This window comes from Myotis davidii, unplaced genomic scaffold (assembly GCF_000327345.1).
Source record: "Myotis davidii unplaced genomic scaffold, ASM32734v1 scaffold98, whole genome shotgun sequence".
Taxonomy (NCBI): Eukaryota; Metazoa; Chordata; class Mammalia; order Chiroptera; family Vespertilionidae; genus Myotis; species Myotis davidii.
The window spans coordinates 3,527,559-3,544,980 of NW_006294654.1; the positions used below are offsets into that span (position 1 = coordinate 3,527,559).

A 17,422-nucleotide genomic window follows, 5' to 3' on the forward strand; every position below is an offset into this window, starting at 1 on the left:
CAATTTTATGAGCAGGGAGACAATTTATCCAGGCAATTCTCTAAGATTCCAAGCCCCTGAGCAGAGGGACTAGCTTTAGAATGCCTCTTCCAGGACCAGATGAGAGCTTCATCCAAAAGCAAATCCTTGAGTTGATAAGGTCTCCTCTAGGCCTTCTTAGAGAAAATCCAATTAGAGAAAGAATATCGGAAGCCGGGAAACCTACAAAGCATGAGGGGAGAAAATGCACAACAGAAAAAACAGGACTATTTCTTTAACTCAGAGTTCTTTTGAATGTGCCCCCGCCTTCTTCATGGACACACGGCCACCCAGCTGGAGACCACATTCCCCAGCCTGGGGAGTGACTAGGCCCTTGCTAATCAATGGGGGTTGGGAGGGATGAACCAATGCCTAGTCACCTGCTGGAACGCACATCCCTTCCCCAGTACTTCCACTCTGTCCACTGCCGGCTGGAAGTGGGGATGATGAAACCACCCCAGAGGCAGAGCGGCACTGCTGGCTGGGTCTCTGGGTCTTACGTGGGAGACACAAACCTTTGTGGTCTCTGAGCCGCTGTACAGTGGGGTCTCTGTTTCATTAACTTAACCTCTATCCAGCTAGTACAGAAAATGGGGAAGTGAGGCAGGGAAGAAGAGAGAACAGAGAAGGTACACAGTCCTTTAAGCAGCCATCAGAGTCTGTGGTACAGAAACCTGCTTCATTACACAAGGAAAGGACGAGAGAAATCAAGTTAGTAATTAGGGCTTTGCCATTTGCTTAATAAGAGAAAATATTTAACCAACTCTGTACATAAACAAGCATTATTCTGGCAAAAAGCAAACAAAATAATGTTCAATGTACAAAAAATAAGGTCTGAATAGCGAATAAAAAAATATTAAGACAAACTACCAGCAGCTCTCAGGATCATAAGAAAGCAAGAACATTAAAAAGTCCTTAGATGAGATTTTTAAAAAGCCAGGAAACTTGGCTTAACATTGTTGCTCATTATTTTCTAAACTATAACAGTAAACAGTAAGTTTATAAAGAACGAGCCCTGTACTCTTTTCAGGAGGAAACATGCATGGCAACTTATTCAAAGCCCAGGGTTAGATTTCATCTAGTCTCATCAGTAAAAGCTCATCCACAAAGAGGACCAGACTCACGACGGAGAGCTATGGCTGAGCTGCAGGGGAAGCCGTAAGGAGGACAATGAGGTGAAGCGCCGGGTATGGTTGGCTTAAGAACAGGAAGTTAATAGAACAGATCAAATAAGTTTTAATGGAGACAAAACCAGTTGACAGCCCACCTTTCTTTTACAGGTTAATAAACTCGACAGCTTCGTGAACATCAATCTTAACACTAGGCTCCAGTCACCTCCACTCCTTGAGACATGAAGCTTGTGAAGGAGAGGTTAAAGGTTTGAAAAGGCTGAGCCTTCCTGGAGAAAAGAACATTCTGTTTTCCAATGAATCACCCAGGGAAGCAGAACTTTCACCTGTGACCTCGAATGACAAGAGTATCCTAACAAAAGAATAAATTTTGACCAAGTTATCTTAGTTTCCCAAATAAAACTGTTATTTATATACCTTCGATTTACTCGCGATACCTAATGTTGGGTTTCCAGTAACTCAAAAGTGTTCCACTGCATGGCAACCCATGACCAAATACATTAACAACGTCAGAAGTGCTTTTAAAACTTCCTCTACAAATGTTTGGACTTTGCTTATAAAACCCACATCAATGATCCCAAAGCATTGATAAAAACAAGAAGGCAAAGTGAAACCACTTATTGGTACTAAAGCCTTTACTGTAATAAACCAAATATATTTACAATTTATACAAATGTTTAACCTTCAACAAAAATACAAAAAAACATTTCACAAGATGCAAAACCAGGAAACAAGTTCACTGGAGACACCACTGCGCTGCCAAGGACAGAACGTGAGGGGAACCGCAAAGAACAGAAAGGTAATCTGTGCAGGTCACACAGAAAGAAAAGGACCGGCTCTGCCTGGGCCACAGGCTCTGTCCCTCAAGCCCGCAGCCCCGGCCCCTCTGTCCACCTGGCCTCGGTGCTCCATTTGGTCTAGGCAGATAGATAACCTTCAGTTGATGGACGCGTCACCTCTTCTTTGTAGACTCAAAGTCATTTTGTGTCAAAGTTTAAAAACAGGTTTTCTTGTTTTTATAGTTACAACTCTTCTATTTCTACAAATTCAAAACATTTTGGCCCAATTCAACTATAAACATTAAACCACATAATGTTTTCAGTAGATGACTTCATAGACTGTAGCCTTCTTGTCCCCTGAGCCAGTGACTATGTACTTGTCATCCACAGAGATGTCGCAGCTGAGCACAGATGAGGACTCTTTGGACTGGAAGAGAGAAGAGTGGGGGCATGTTTACTGTAGAACAGAGATACTCAGGGGCCCTGCTCCCTCCAAGGCACCTTCCACTTGGGGTGTCACTGGAACGCCGAAGCCAAACTGTCCTTCTCAGTAAGGAACCAACTCACCTGGAATATACTAGCTCCATAGGGGGTCCGCCAAGCGTTGAGGAGGTTATCTTTCCCAGTACTCACAAACCACTTACCTAGAATTAGCAAAGGAAGATGTTGTTTAACAAGATAAAATCCCTACTATACTTTAGCTCCGTGGACTTAATCAAACTCAGTGCATTTTTAATCATGAACTATCTTGTGTAAGGGCTGGGCAGAGACAGCAGTTTTAAATCCAGGCTCTGCTGTGAATCACCTGTGATCTTGGTTTAATGAAAGCAGCGGCAAGGACCATGTCAGCCTCCTTAGCCACGATGGGCAGCACCACGCCCAGCACACAGTGGGTCCTCAAACAGGGAATCAGTGACTTTGCTGTCCTTGTTAGTCTCCCCAAGACAATATGGGGCTAAGAAGGATTAAATGACAGACTTAAGTAAAATGCCAGACACGATGCATGACACACAGAGTGTGGTCAGTGGTGATAGCTACTCATCCAGCATCGACCTCGTGAACAAGTGTTTGATCCTATGTGGACCTCTTCCCTCTGTATCCTCACTGCAGGGTGCAACTGTCAGGCTCAGCTACTCACTACATCCTGACTGTGGGCTCCGCACTCTGGTCACTCCCCGATGACTCCCTCCACTCCTGCCCGCCTCTTCAGTAAATTCCCTCCCACCCCTCCTCAGAGCTGCAACTATCTGTGCCCCACCCTGACCCGACTCTCCCCACCAAACACAAACGTGTCAAAACCTTGTATGAGGCATTTCATTGCCTGCTGACTTCTCTCAAATTAGGAAAACAGACATCATTGTACTCTGAGGGACATATTAAGACACTGGAATTATTGCTTCCAGCTGTTCAGAGCACAATATTTTTTTCCAGATACGGTCTCAGCTCTATTTTTCTAAAATCTTTTCCACAGAGGCCATCACTGTCCTTGGGCGTCCCTTCAGCTGCACTCACCACAATAAGCAAACTTCAGGGACAGCACGCAGCTCTCGTGGAGGTGCAGCTGGTACTTGTCGGGCTTGTTCACGTGGAGGACCTCCACGTTGCTGCTCTCCATGCCCACGGCCAGCCACTCCCCGGTGGGGCAGTACCCCAGGGAGAAGATCTACAAGAACAGAGCGGCTCACTGATGAGTTTGCCTAGGAACTTACGATGGAAAAATGCAACAGGGAAGGGGGGAAAATAGCAAGAACAGGAGGACGGAATCAGCAAACTCCAGACTGTGGTCAAGTCAACAACAAGCAACTCAACCCAGATGAGCCAAGTGTTAAACATCTTTATATGAGACAATTGGAAAAACAGAAGCACTTATATGTGATGAAACTGAGAAGTTATTCTCAATATTAATGGTATTTGTATGTGTTGTTTAAAGGGATCCTTGTCTTTACAGATACTAACTGAAATACTTATGGCTGAAATGACATCATGTTTGGCATTTACTAGTGTTTGGGGCAGGAGTGGTAGATGAGACAAGACGGGCCACGTGTCACTAACTCTTAAAGCTGGGTGAGGGGTAGGTGGGGTTTACTGTACAATCCTCTGTCCTGTCAAATATGCTTTCACATTCTCTGTACTCTCCTATGTATTTGAAAATTTCCACAAGAAGTTTAAAAAATAAAAGGGCAGACCAAACAAAATCCTAGTCATACTGGGAAAAAGGGCTAACACAGGGAAGAAATGCCACAAAATTTTAACAGGGACACAAAATTTAGTAGTATATATCATTATTTTCCATTTTTATCCTATTTTTATTCTGAGTGAAATTATTTCATTACAAAAAAATAAGTCTAATATTGAAAAGAACACTTCTACCATCAGAAAGCCTTTAAAATGGCTCTCTTTCCTCAAACACACCTAGATTCAGATGTTGTCATCTAAATAATCTTCACAATCCACGAAGTTGAGAGTTTTATATCATTTCAAAACTCCATAAATTTAGTCAGCCATGAGTCCATTTTCTGAAGGGTGAGTAATAAAACAGGCACCCAGGGAGAGGCTGCAGCATGTTTTTATGTTCCCTGATGCAAGGAAAATGAATTAACTTTCAGAGCTGTTGTGACTTTCCTCTACTCCTTGTGATGTGCCTGCATGCTTTTCAGGCTCTGTTTATATGTGAATCAAATTATCAGCTCTCACCCTCACATGAGATGGGGAGAAGCAGACCCAGCCCGCCGGGGGAAAACTGGATATTCCTGATTGCACCGATTCCTTAAATGAACTCATATATGACTGTAACAGCTAACAGGGCTTAACCTGCAGGAGTTTAGACACCATTCTAAGTGTTTCAAGGGCTTTTTGTTTGTTAGCGGTTAAAAAAAAAAATCAGTATCTCAAAGTTAAGCCCGGTCTGTTTGTATAGCTACTGCTGTCATGGGGTACGAAAGAAGGGAGAGGACACGCACACACACGCACACACACTACACCACCTCCCAGATTCCAGGTAGAAGGAGCCGGGCACCTGTGAGGTGAAGTCGTGCTGCTGCAGCTGCCGCCCTTCGCGCAGGTCCCAGGATCTGACCGTGTTGTCCAGGCCGCCCGTCCAGAGCTTGGTGCCATCATTAGAAATGTCAATACAGCTGGCCCCGTCTGTGTGGCCCTGGAATTGCCTGATAAAACAAACCAGATTGAATAATGATTTCCTGCCAGAGCTCAAGGTAAACACTGTTGTGTTGTTGGTTTTGGACTCGGGGTGTGTGTGTCATCTCTTCAGTGTCTGCTGATGTACAAGATCAAACCAACCTTCCCCGAGGAGGAAGACGGTGCACCTGCAGATTTTCTTTTTCTTTCTTCATGATCCAAGTGCTAAAGAAATGGAATGCCATCTTAGGTCACTGCACAGAAGTCAAACACGCTACTATAGCTGTTCTTAAGACCCGCCTGGAAGGTAAAATCTCTCCCAGCTCTGGAAAAGTGTTTTTTGTGTTAGAAGAAGAAAAAAAGAGAGAGACAACCACACAGAATCCCAGCAGTATTCCTCAAAGAAAGATGAAGGCCTGGCTTTAATCCTGCAGGCCTGCATGGCCACATTACAGGCTCAGGGTCTAGCAGCGCTCACAACACAACGATGAGTCAACAGAGCAGTGCCCTTCTAGCCAACAGAGCCTGAACTCACAGCGACTCATCCTTGCTCTCTGTGTTAGGAGGAGCCCTGCATTCAAAATCTGGACTCCCAGAGACAAAGGGTTGTGCCCACCTCTGGACTCGAAGGTGCTGAGCAGAGATAAAGCTAACTGCTGAAGCTGACCCCTGGCACCTCAGCAAGACTGAGCACAAGGTTGTTTTCTTAAAGGGAAACCTTGAGCTTTAATCACAAAACGACACCAAGAACAATCAGCCAACAGGATCTGCTGAGCACAGGTGCTTCGCTAGGCAACAGGTGGGGCAGCTTGGGGAGGGGATCAATGTAAGTTGCTGGCGGGCTGGCAGTCTGGGGGTCCGGGACCTGGTTCTGCATGCCCAGAGGGAGCTGGCGGTAGAACAACCAAAACAGGTGGGCTCAGGGGCCCAATCGCAATGTAACAGGACCCAGTATAGAGCTGCTGGGAATTTCAATGCCAAGAGGGGACTTTCCATACCTGTCTTTCCACTCACGTATTATTCCCACAGGTCTCCATACTTCTAAACTGCGCTTGGAATTTAGTAAGCGTGTAAGGGAATAAAACAGCACCACTGTTGCCCTGAATTCTGAGACTACATGAGAGCCATCCCTTCAAAAATCTTTCCTCTGCAAGCCATCCTGAACCTCTATCTCTGTCCCCACCTTCCCCGACACCCCAGTTCTCCCAAACTTACCATGCATGTGTACCCCAGGGAACTCCAGACTCCTCACCAGTCACACAGGCCTAGGGCAGACCCTGCTTCAAGTGGTGCAAGGTCAGCTTCTCTTTCCTCCAAGCACCAGTGACTCCCTCCATTTCATCCTCACTTCGTCTTACTTAGAACTCATGAAATACTCTCACTCCTTGACTACAAATGTCTTTGCTGATGTACAGCGGTTGGTAGGTGTCCCTCCATCCCTCTGTCCACACATCTCTGCACTACTCTCGGGCTCTGACAAGGCAGACCCCAGGACTGGTCAGAATGTGTGGGTCACAGTAGATACAAAGATATTCATAGACTCTACACTGCCCTGTCGCTCAGAGTAGCTGGTATCCATAGGTGGCCGGTCCAAACTGAGAAAGAGGTTTATGAAGCACCACCCCATTATATCCAATAGATACTGATCTCCAGGGGGCTGGCACAGACCAGGGGTTCAGAACACAGACATGAGAACAGAATGCTGGGACCCAACCACAGCTCCATCATGCCGGACTGTGTGACCCCGGGCAGGTAAACTTAACCTCTCTGTGCCTCGGGCTCCTCTTCTATAAAATCAGAGTAACAGGAGTGTTGACATTATGAGGATTAAATGGGTTAATAGTTGAAAGCACTGAGAACTGGTATTTTGAAAGTACTATTTCCTAAGTTAAAAAACAAACACCCACACACACAGAAAAAAAACAATGAACACTGCTATGTTAAAAGTTTGAAGCAGTTGTCAGCTCTAGCTCCATTAATTTGCTCATTCTGCCCAGTGAGTGGTAAGAGAGAAATAACCACCACACTCACGTGCACAGAGGGACAGAGCCTGGCTCGGAGACTCTCACTGGAACGAGAGGGAGCTGCTCTGATGACCTCCAAGGTCTGCCCAACCCTTCCTCCAGCACACGGGCCCAAAGCTTTGGGAGGAGGCCTGCTAAGCAATTCATGAGCCTAAAATCACACCATAAACAAGTGTTTCAGAGTGAAGATGAACTGTGAAATGAAAGGGCGAAAGATGCTAGTTTTACCTGGATGTTTTAGCGCTTACATTCTCAAAGATTTTTCCGTAAGATCTCTAGTGTGAGCACTGACTTATGTGGAGGGAGGGAGCTGCCGGAGCCAAGAAGACACAAAGGTGGTGAGTGCAGCTCTTGCTATGGTTAGAAGCACAGGTTCCAGGAAGTCAGGCTCATTCCTGGTGAGCGACTCTGGACAGGGCTTAGTTAGCTAGTTATCAAGAAACACGGATATGCCCTAGCTGGTTTGGCTCAATGGACAGAGTGTCGGCTTACGGACTGAAGGGTCCCAGATTTGATTCTGATCACAGATATTTGAAAAACAATGTGTGTGAAATTCGTGCAATCTCCTCTTCAAATGTCCTTTTTGTTTGTTTTGTTATCCTTTATTAGTTGGCTCCTGTTTGCACAAACAAGGTTCTAGCCAAAGTCAAAACTATCTGCCCTAGCTGGTTTGGCTCAGTGGATAGAGCGTCAGCCTGAAGACTGAAGGGTCCCGAGCTTGAGTCTAGTCAAAGGCATGTACCTCGGTTGCAGGTGTGCAGGAGGCAACCAATCAATGGGTCTCTTTCATGTCGATGCTTCTCTCTCTCCATCTCTTCCCCTCCCACTCTCTCTAAAAATCCATGGGAAAATATCCTCGGGTGAGGATTAACAATAACAACAAAAAAAGCCAAAACCATCTACCACTGAGGACCCTTCCTACCGCCATGGAATCCATAATGTGCTGCCATGTGGCGAAAGCCAGGAATACTTCTTAAACAAGCCTGGCACCTATATGTGTCTGAAGAATGAAAATGGGAACATTAGGAAGTTAAATATAAAGTCTAGGGGACACTCAGCATCAAAATGGTGAGTCCCTCAAAGGAAGCCACACAACTCTGTCTTTGCACTCCCAATACCCGGCTCCCAGCCTGGCACACAGTAAGATCTGAATGTGTGGGCTGAGTGCCTGGGGCAGCTGGAGAAGCAGGGGAGACAGGAGGCCTTCTGACTGCCCGCTAATAGAAAACCACCTGTGCTCACCTCACCAGCGTCTGGTTGTGCAGGTCCCACACGGCGATGTTGCCGTCGCTGCAGCAGGAGAAGCAGACCTTGGAGTCGGGGCTGATGGCCAGGGCGTAGCAGGCAGGGGCCGAGGACGTCAGCTCCGCCTTGATGCGCGGGGTCGGGGCGGCCAGGTCCCAGATGGACAGAGTGCTGGCCTCCCCTCCCACTATCAGAGTGCAGCCATCGGGGAGCAATTTGCAGGAACGGATGTAGTTATCTCTGTTCTGTGAAATAAATACAATTCAATCGCTGCATGTACTACACACTAAGCCATAACAATGCCATGTTCTCTAACTGCTATCTTGGTTTTTGACCTGAAAAGTGGTATTTCACGGACACTAACAAGCAAGAATTCTGTCGTAAATATCGGGATCCGATTGTAGCTGCCTCCCTCGAAGGAGTAAACAAAATGAACTCAAAGGATTGCAAACTCAGACAGGACTGTCCTTCACGTCCAGTTCTCACTGAGCAGACAGAACTGAAGTTACCAGTAGATGTGAGGTAGATACACACAGACTTCTCTAGGAAGAAAGCTCTTCTCAAAGCTGGTTTATAAATATTTGATCTCATCATTCTCTGTTATTTACTAGTATTTGGGGACTGTAGACCCCTTGCCTATGCTTTGGTGTCCATTATTCTTACCTGTACCTAGGCCTGCACCGTGTCCTCATTAGCCAGGTGCCTCCTTGTCTAGGAATTTAATAAAGCTGCTTTCCTGTAACCTGGCTGCTGTCATTATTTATGCCTCTCAATCCAAAGACAAAAGAAATTAATAAAAGAGGGCATCTCTCCATCAAAATCAACACATCTTCAAAAGGGAAGTGGGACTTAAAAATGACAGCCCTACCCCCAAAAGAAATAACTGCTATCCTTCAACCCAAATAGACATAGCTGAGTTATTTCTGCTATGTTTTCACCATGGTCTCTCACTCGAAGACTGGAAATCCTGCCACCCTTCTTTTTGGAAGCACGCTCCGGAGTCCAGGCAGGCAGTGAGTGAGGGCACCACCTGTACAGCCGCGTGCAGGCAGACTCCAGCCAGGGGCAGCGTGGCCTTTGGCCTGCCTCAGGCCAACCATATGTGGTTTGTAGATCCCGGGGTTACAGCTGAGCGACCGGAGCATGCCCAGCGCGTCCTAAGATCCTGGAAAATGCACAGTGGTATTCTCGGATGCTGAGAGGTGGACGAGGGACCTGGGAAAGCCTTCTCACCACTCCTGCTTTGCTGACAGCTGCCCTGATTTCCCACAGTGTGATCCATTAACCCTTTCCTGAAGTTAAGGTAATAAAACCCAGCCAGCTCCCCAGGCCTCCCTGAAAACACAGACGCTGCTCAGACTGGTTGTAATGCCACGTTATCAAATGTTTACTATTCAATATTTATCCAAAGGCTGCAGGGAAATTAAAAGTTGAGTGGGTTGCAGGGCTAGGAGTCCTGGGCTAGCTGAGCTTTCTTCCATTAAATGGGAACCCCCCCTTTTGAATACACATTCAAACAAGGACAGTTTCTGTAAACGACTCTAAAATATTTTTCTAAAAGAAATCCATCATGGGATTTAACCACCGAAAGAGCAGCAAATGAAAACTTCACATCTATGGGAGAGGGGTGGCAAGGAGCTAAATCGCTAACACAGGAAACAAAATGGGCTTCCATTTCCTCCTAATGGGAATTAAAACCCAGGCCTGGACAGCTATTTCCTTACTGAGTCTCCGGGGAGAAATTACCCTTGTGCACAGGGTTCTGCTCACTCACCAGACAGTCAAGCTGAGAGACAGGGCTCTTATTGCCGGGGTGGCTGATGTCCCAGACCTTGACACAGCCCTTCCCACCCGTGTACACGTGTCTTGTGGGGTTGCTGATGGTCACTGCGCACACCACTTCCCCGTGGTTCAGGGTGTTGATCTGGCGAGCGTGTCGGGGGATGCCGGGTCCGATGAGGGCGTCGGGGGGGAAAGGGACAGGCTGCATCTGCCCGTCTGCCGTCACATGGAAAGAGTAGGCACTTTGGGACAGGGGATGATTGGAGAAGAGAGAAGGGCAGGAGAGGAAAACAGAAAAAAACATCTATCATAAAGCAGTTAGTCACAACCTCCACACACTTCTGTGAGAAAGACAAAGAAAAGGAAAGATTCGCTTGTTACGATTTCCTTTTATAATCAATGTAAGTTGAAGCATTTACTGATGAAACAAATTTAAAAGAGTAACAGAACTCTAAGGTGTACCAAAAGACACATATATTGAACTGTATTTAAATTTTTAAATTGTGTGTATCCATTCCATAAAGCATTTCTTCAAATCCAATTATAAAACACTAAATGTGCCTCCAAATGAACATAACATGCCTCCTTCCATGTACTTTATAACTGTATTATCCTAGCTAATAAAGAGGGAATATGCTAATTGACCCTCACGCCATTGCAAAGATAGTAGCGCCCACAGCCAATAAGGAGGGAATATGCTAATTGACTGTCACACCCTCAAAGATGGCAGTGCCCACAGCCACAAGATGGCAGTGCCCAGTCCCCTCAGCCTAACTGGGGTGGCGGACACGGGGCAAGGCCGCTCTACGTGCCTGCCTCTGGAGACCCCCAGACCCCCCGACAGAGGCAAGCCTCGGATGGCAGCCGCCCAGCCGCCCAGGCTGAAATCACCTTCCCCTGATCGCCAGGTTGCCTCCTGCCCCTGAGGGCTCCCAGACTGTGAGACGGGGCAGGCCGGGCTGAGGGACCACCCCTCCAGTGCGTGAATTTTCATGCACAGGGCCTCTGGTTTCTTTATATAATTTTAAATGATTATTTTTTATGCTATGTCAAGCGCTTTATAAACAGTAAACAGTGCCTCTCAACACAAACAAATACAGCTTTCTAAAGGTACCAATTTAAGACTTTAGTTTAAACTCTGTTTTGCATAACCAAGAGAAAAGAAAAGAAATTCTCTTGGGTCAATGGCTTTGTGACAGAAATTTCACATTTCTCCTGCAACAATCTCCCTGTACACCTTGGCCATGAACTCCAGCAAACTCCCAGCTAAAAGACTACTCTTCCCAGCTTCCTTATCGCCAGCTGAGTCCCTGTTCTGACCACAGAGATGTAGGCAGAAGCTACTGGCTGGTACTTAGAGGAAGTTCTTAATCTAAAACAAAGGGGACCCGGTAGGGGCAGGAGCACTATTTGTACTTTCCTCTCAATTTTGCTGTGAACCTAAAACTGCCCTAAGAAATAAATTTATTAATTAAAGAAACAAAAGAAAGAAAAAGAATTATAAAAGGGGAGGTGTGCCTGCCCTCTTCTCTTCTTCCTTCCTGCTGCCAGCAAGATAAGCAAAATGACTAGAGCTTCAGCAGCCTTTTGGGCCAAAAGGTGACTCTGAAGATGGAAATCAACTGCTGAGGGAAGCAGAACAGAAAGAGCAGAGGCCTTGGTGACACTCTGGGAGAGAGAAATAAACTTCTCTGCTATTTAAGCTTTTGTTTTCTTCTCCTATTAAATACAAACTAATCTTAGTGCACACTTCTGTTTCCACACCAAAATCTCACTGCGTATTTTCTCCCTCATGTAAGAACTCCCAGCACTAATATATAACAAATGTTATAAAAGATACACAAAGATAATAAGATACTTTAGAAAATGAAACTCCTTATATGTTCACCCCACATCCAAACTGATGGAATTAGGCACATGGCACCAAAAACTATGCTTTCTTTCTTTCGCCGGAAGCATCCCTAGGCGATCTAGAAGATCCACATTAAACCTTTTCTATATGTCCCTATACATCTATACTTATAATAGGGTAATATGCAAATTGGTTGGGATGCTGTCACGTAACAACCGATCAATGGGAGGATGGGGCAACGAGCTACAAGTGGAGGAGAGCTACAGGAGGGCGGGGCAGCGAGCTACGTGCAGCAGAGAGCTATGAGTGGCAGTGGGTGGGGCGGCCAGCTGAGGCAAGCGGCAGTGAGCTACTTACGCACGGATTCGTGCGCAGGGCCACTACTAAACAACAAATGAAGTATATAAAGTTTCCTCCTTCCCATAACCCTCTGGGGTAAATCTGGACACTCTCTGGAACTTGTCATTGTCACCTTGCAGTCCCTTTACAGATCTAAAGACTATGAGTATTAATACAGAACTTAAGTTTTCATTTTGATGCCAACTCAAAATTTGTAAAATAACTTAACAAGCACAAAATTGAAAACTGATACAAGATATCAGGTCTCTACTGGCCTGCATGTAAAACCCACATACATGCTTAGCTTGAAAATAAAATACATGCTATTATTTTCCCTCTATAAAAGCAAAATATCAAACACATGACTTTTAGAAGAATTCACCCCTGCCCCCAATCAAAGGATACAATCTTACATATCTGTTCTCTCCTGACAAACTGGTTACCGTAACTAATATTAAACGGCTATGTGGCCCAAATCCTTAACGTTACTCTTCATCTGAATAACCGAGCACACAAAATGGGAACCACACAGACTGCCCTGGGCAACAAATACACACATAAAACAACTACAGCTCAAAGCCCTTATGTCACCAAACGACTAAACCTCATATTTTTTAATCCAACAGTATTCTTTGCTGCCCTTAGTAATGTAACAAGTCGACATGATAGTTCAATACATGCACATTATAGTTAATCGAACCTATGCCATTTATTATATTTGAAATCAAATAGCATTTTATTGCCCTGGGAAGAAAACTAATACAAAATAATACTGAATGTACACTGAGTTTAAAAAAATACAATTTAGGGAGAACAGTGGTTGGCACAGGGAGAGAACTTGCCTCTCAAAGCTTTCTGTGCTGTGATGACAACGGCAGGTGGGAAGGTCAGTTTCTCTGCCATACGTCACTCCCACATAGGCCAAGTTCCCATCAGCAGCCTCTCAGCAATTCTGGGCTTTTAGGGGAAGAAAATTTTTTCTTGCGTCCACTGGAACCCTGCTTATTACAGAGTTAAATGTTCCAGATCAAAACAGATGCACCAAGTCCAGGCAAAGAGCTGTCCTGTCGTCTCTGGAAGAGGCCACCTCTGCCCCAGGCATCCTCTGCTTTATGCTGTGCAGGAGGTCTGCGATCATGCGGAGCAATTTAAAACTGATTCACATGGCAGTGAACTGCTGCCAGAAGCTGCGAACACTTGTCCGTCCCAGGGGAAGCCAATAAGGATGTTAATACCTCAGTCCCAGGGGGCCTCGGAGGAAGCAGGCACTGGCCGCTGTGCTGGGAGCCTAATCAAATGAACAAACCCGAACAACGATGCAGAGTGTGGAGGGTCCCAGAGAGGGGTGGACTGGAAGCAGTGACTAGGGGAGCAAGCGAGATGGTTTGGAATTCGCTTTTCATCCACAGGAAGGACAGGACCGTCTCCGAGAAAAGGCCGCGCTGATGGTGCACCATGAGGATGTTCAAGAGATGCAGGAGGAAACTTACATTTCTGACTGAGGAGCTGGGAAAGGTCAGACCAACCAGGAAGGGGAATTTATAAACAGAATATTTATGAATATATCTCAAGACTGAATTCAGAAAGAGTATGGTGTGACTGCCTTTACATTCAATCATAGACAAAATTCAAAATCTGAGTGGTGGTCACCCTGGCTGACCTAAAGGGACACAGGAGGGTTCTAGAGAGCTTTTGGTAAAGTCACTGAGCTATATACAGGCGATTCACACACTTTCCTATTTCAATAATTACAATCTTAGATTCATTTGTTTATTCAAAAAGTTGGGGGGAGGGGGAGGGCTGCTCCTGACCAATGAACATGTTAGACTAGGCCCACAGCCAAGTCGAGAGCCCAGGTTTTGGTTTAAATGAACCTGAGTCATGAAGCCCTGGGTCACTGGCCTCGATAACAGTGGCCTTCCTACTGGCCTAACCACCTGCGGCCTGTCACATGTCTGTCTGTTGATCTACAATGTAGAAATAATAATACAACACAAAGGTTGAAGGGGCTGTGGTAATGACTAAGAGATGACAGCTGCAAAACTGCAGGGCACAACAGAGTGCCTGACACCTGCAGGGGCCTTTGGGCAATGGCAGCATCAGTATTAAACACCCATGACTTTGGAAGAGGAAGAGGATATGCTAAAACAAGGGCTCTTATCTGGACCATTGGACAAGTGAGGGTCAGGATATGTGGAAAGTGAGGACGGTGCAGGTGGGAGTCAGGAAAGCACAGGGCAACGGACAGGCACAAAATCAGGAAATTCAATGGCACAGGAGGGTGGGGAGACGGCACAGAGAAGAGGACAGTTGGATAGGATTGTGGCAACCTGTGGGGCAGAAAGAACAGTCCCTAGAGCCCTCATTGGGGCAAAACTGCTAGGGCCACCCACCTTATCCAAGAAAGCGAACGGAGCCCCCATCTCACCCTGCCAGCTTTCTGAACCAAGCACCTGCAGATCAGGATCCTAATGTGAAAGCCGGTTGTAGAACTGAAAAGAATAAAGCCCACTGGACATCACGGACTTAAATCCGAACGAAATCACACATGGTCAGAGCACGAGACTCTTCATTTATTGGGCGCACAGCAGAGAGGGAGGAACTTGAGAGTCCCCACAGGATGCCTCGTAGTAGTCGTGGAAAACTGGAAATAAGACTGCGTTCGGGGAAGCAGGTTGTTTTTTCCTGGCAGGCTGGCTCCTGTTAATAAAACTATGCTGTGCTCTGTGACCAAAGGAAAACAGGTGTTTACAGAGTTATTGGTTCCCTATAAATAGATAGCAACAGCAGCAGCAGAGGCCAGTAAACAGTAATGAAGAACCATGGACCCCAGAGATAAAGGCTGTGGCCAAGACCCCCTCGGGCTGTGGACTTGGCACGCTTGACGTAGGATTTCTTGCGTATTTTCAGATATCAAAAATCTGAGTATGTCAAAAACCTTTGCTCGCTCGTCAAGCTCTTTGGAACCCAGTTCTTCACAACTGAGCCTCTTTCACGGCACCATCCTTTATCCTTAGCTCCCAGCCACGTGGAGCAGGCCAGTCCCCTAAAAATCGTGGGCTGGGGCTGTTCCTCTCCGTGTTGCACAAGGCTGTTCCCTGCTGCCTAAACCAGCACTGCCTCCCTCAGACGTGCACTCACGTCCTCCCTCCCTCGCCTGGCACACCACCCCAGGCGGGATGATTCTTTCCCAGGGTCCGGCTCATCCTGTATCTTCCTCTCAATCTCAACTACAGCACGTCTCACACTCTGGACTATTTGCTGCACGTGTTCACGTCTGTCTTTCTCATTCCAGCGTTCTTTAGGGACAGATGGATGACTTCACCAGCTAGCACACAGCTGGCACTCATTGAATGAACCCCAATGCTCCGAGCTGTTACTACTACCTATCGCTTATAAATGAAGGCGTGAAAAGTTGCTCTGGCAAGGTAAGTCAGCTACTATGAGAATGTGGAGAGTCCTCTGACCTCCTGGGTTATACCAGCCAACTTTTCCCAAGGAATTTCTAGTAGTTGAACCAAATATTGATAAAAGATGGTATCAACTTTCCCAAGGGGGGTGGGGGAGAGCAGTCCCCCAATAGCTGATATGAACAGAAAGGCAACAAAAGCAACTATAATAAAGGAGTGAAATCCAAGCCAGCAGAACCCAGTGGATGCAAGAACCTTGCAAAGCAAGCTGAGGCAGGCACAGCCACAGGTCGCAGGCAGCATGCTTGATTCTGTGGCTGGTGGCTGAAAAGAATGCAGTAACTAGTGAGGAGACAGGTTAGAGTCTCAGTTTAGCCACTACCAAGATGTGCAGATCTTATCTAGCTCATTTGGGCATCATTCCCCTATTTTTACAATGAGTCGTGGCAAGGCTGACCCTGTACACCTGACTGCTGAGGTGTGGAGTAAATGAAGTGATGTGGGACAATACTTCCAGAAAAGTTATGAAGTACACCGCAGACTCGACTTGGTTCCCATATCCCATATCCTCCCTTCGTATTTAGAGAGGAGGGAAGTAGTACAGGAGAGGACAACTGCCCCCCTACGCCCTGACTAGTAAGTGGGAGAACCAAGATCCTGGTCCAGGACAGGCTGGTTATAAACGTGGAGTTCGAATCTTTACTGTAGCTTCCGTATCAGCACTACCGCTGACATTTTCACCTCAATAGGGAGAACGTGGGCCCAGCAGGAAGGAGACACCCACCCTGCACTACAAGAGACATCAGACATGTCAACATATGCGTGCACTTCTTTACAGAGCCCTGGGCACAGGAGGCTTGGAGGGCTGGAGTGTCTGAGCTCATTCTAAGATGAGAATAGTGTCATTATGATTCTGGAGGGTACTCTTAGCTTCACGAACCAGGAGAGTGAAGGTGGTGGCTGGGAGTGGGAGGGTGTGACATGGGGTCATAAGAAAATCAGTCATATTACTCTAAGATTTCAGCAAATGAAAACAGGTCCTCAGGACTTTAATTCATCTACGATGGTAAAAAATTTTCTCTTTGCCAATATGAAACTTAACATTTCTTAGGGTCTGTACATCCAACCCAAAACACCTATAAAATCCTTTACTTCTTTCCCAGGACTTTTCCAGTTTGGCATCCTGACAGAATAGAGGGCTTTATTAACAAATTACTACAAGTTGAGGACTTCAAAGTATTAAGATAGAAAACTTTTTGTTTGTTTCCTTATGTAGTTGACTATTGCCAGGGTCCAACCCCAGTAGGTCCAGGGGTCCCCAAAGGTGTGGACGGAGTCGGCGAAGAAGGAATGACACGGAGACAGCGTTCAGTTGATCAGCAGCCTAGGCAGGATCTCTAGCCAAGTTCTAGTCAGGATCTCCAGCGAAGTTCTGGTTAGGATCTCCAGCCAGGTTCTGTGGCCATGTTCTCTCGCTAGGTTCTCCAGCCAGGTTTGGGTTAGGTTCTCCAGCCAGGTTAGGTCGCCAGGTTCTGTAGCCGGGTTCTCTTGCCAATTTCTGTAGTCCGGTACAGTCCAGGATCTTTTGCCATGTTCTCTCCAGTGAAGTTCTAGGTTCTGTGTAGGTCCTGTCTGCTAAGTTCTGTGTTCTAAGTTCTGTCTTCTAAGGTCTGTCTTCTGAGGTCTGCCTTCTGAGGTCTGCCTTGGC

The 17,422-nt window shown here is 46.3% G+C and overlaps 1 protein-coding gene across 2 annotated transcripts in view; it reads right to left on the minus strand.

The window, feature by feature from the left end:
• Nucleotides 1-1,765: 1,765 nt before the first annotated feature.
• TLE1 (transducin like enhancer of split 1) overlaps nt 1,766-17,422 on the minus strand; it is an 85,248-nt gene continuing 69,591 nt past the window's right edge. For both annotated transcript variants that reach the window (XM_006769023.2, XM_015567388.1), the window contains 6 exons: nt 10,106-10,355; nt 8,329-8,576; nt 4,944-5,091; nt 3,440-3,590; nt 2,495-2,571; nt 1,766-2,354 (listed from right to left, as the gene is read on the minus strand). In XM_006769023.2, the coding sequence (XP_006769086.1) occupies nt 2,247-2,354; nt 2,495-2,571; nt 3,440-3,590; nt 4,944-5,091; nt 8,329-8,576; nt 10,106-10,355 (982 nt within the window). In that variant the 3' untranslated portion in view covers nt 1,766-2,246. The remainder of the gene's footprint in view (nt 2,355-2,494; nt 2,572-3,439; nt 3,591-4,943; nt 5,092-8,328; nt 8,577-10,105; nt 10,356-17,422) is intronic.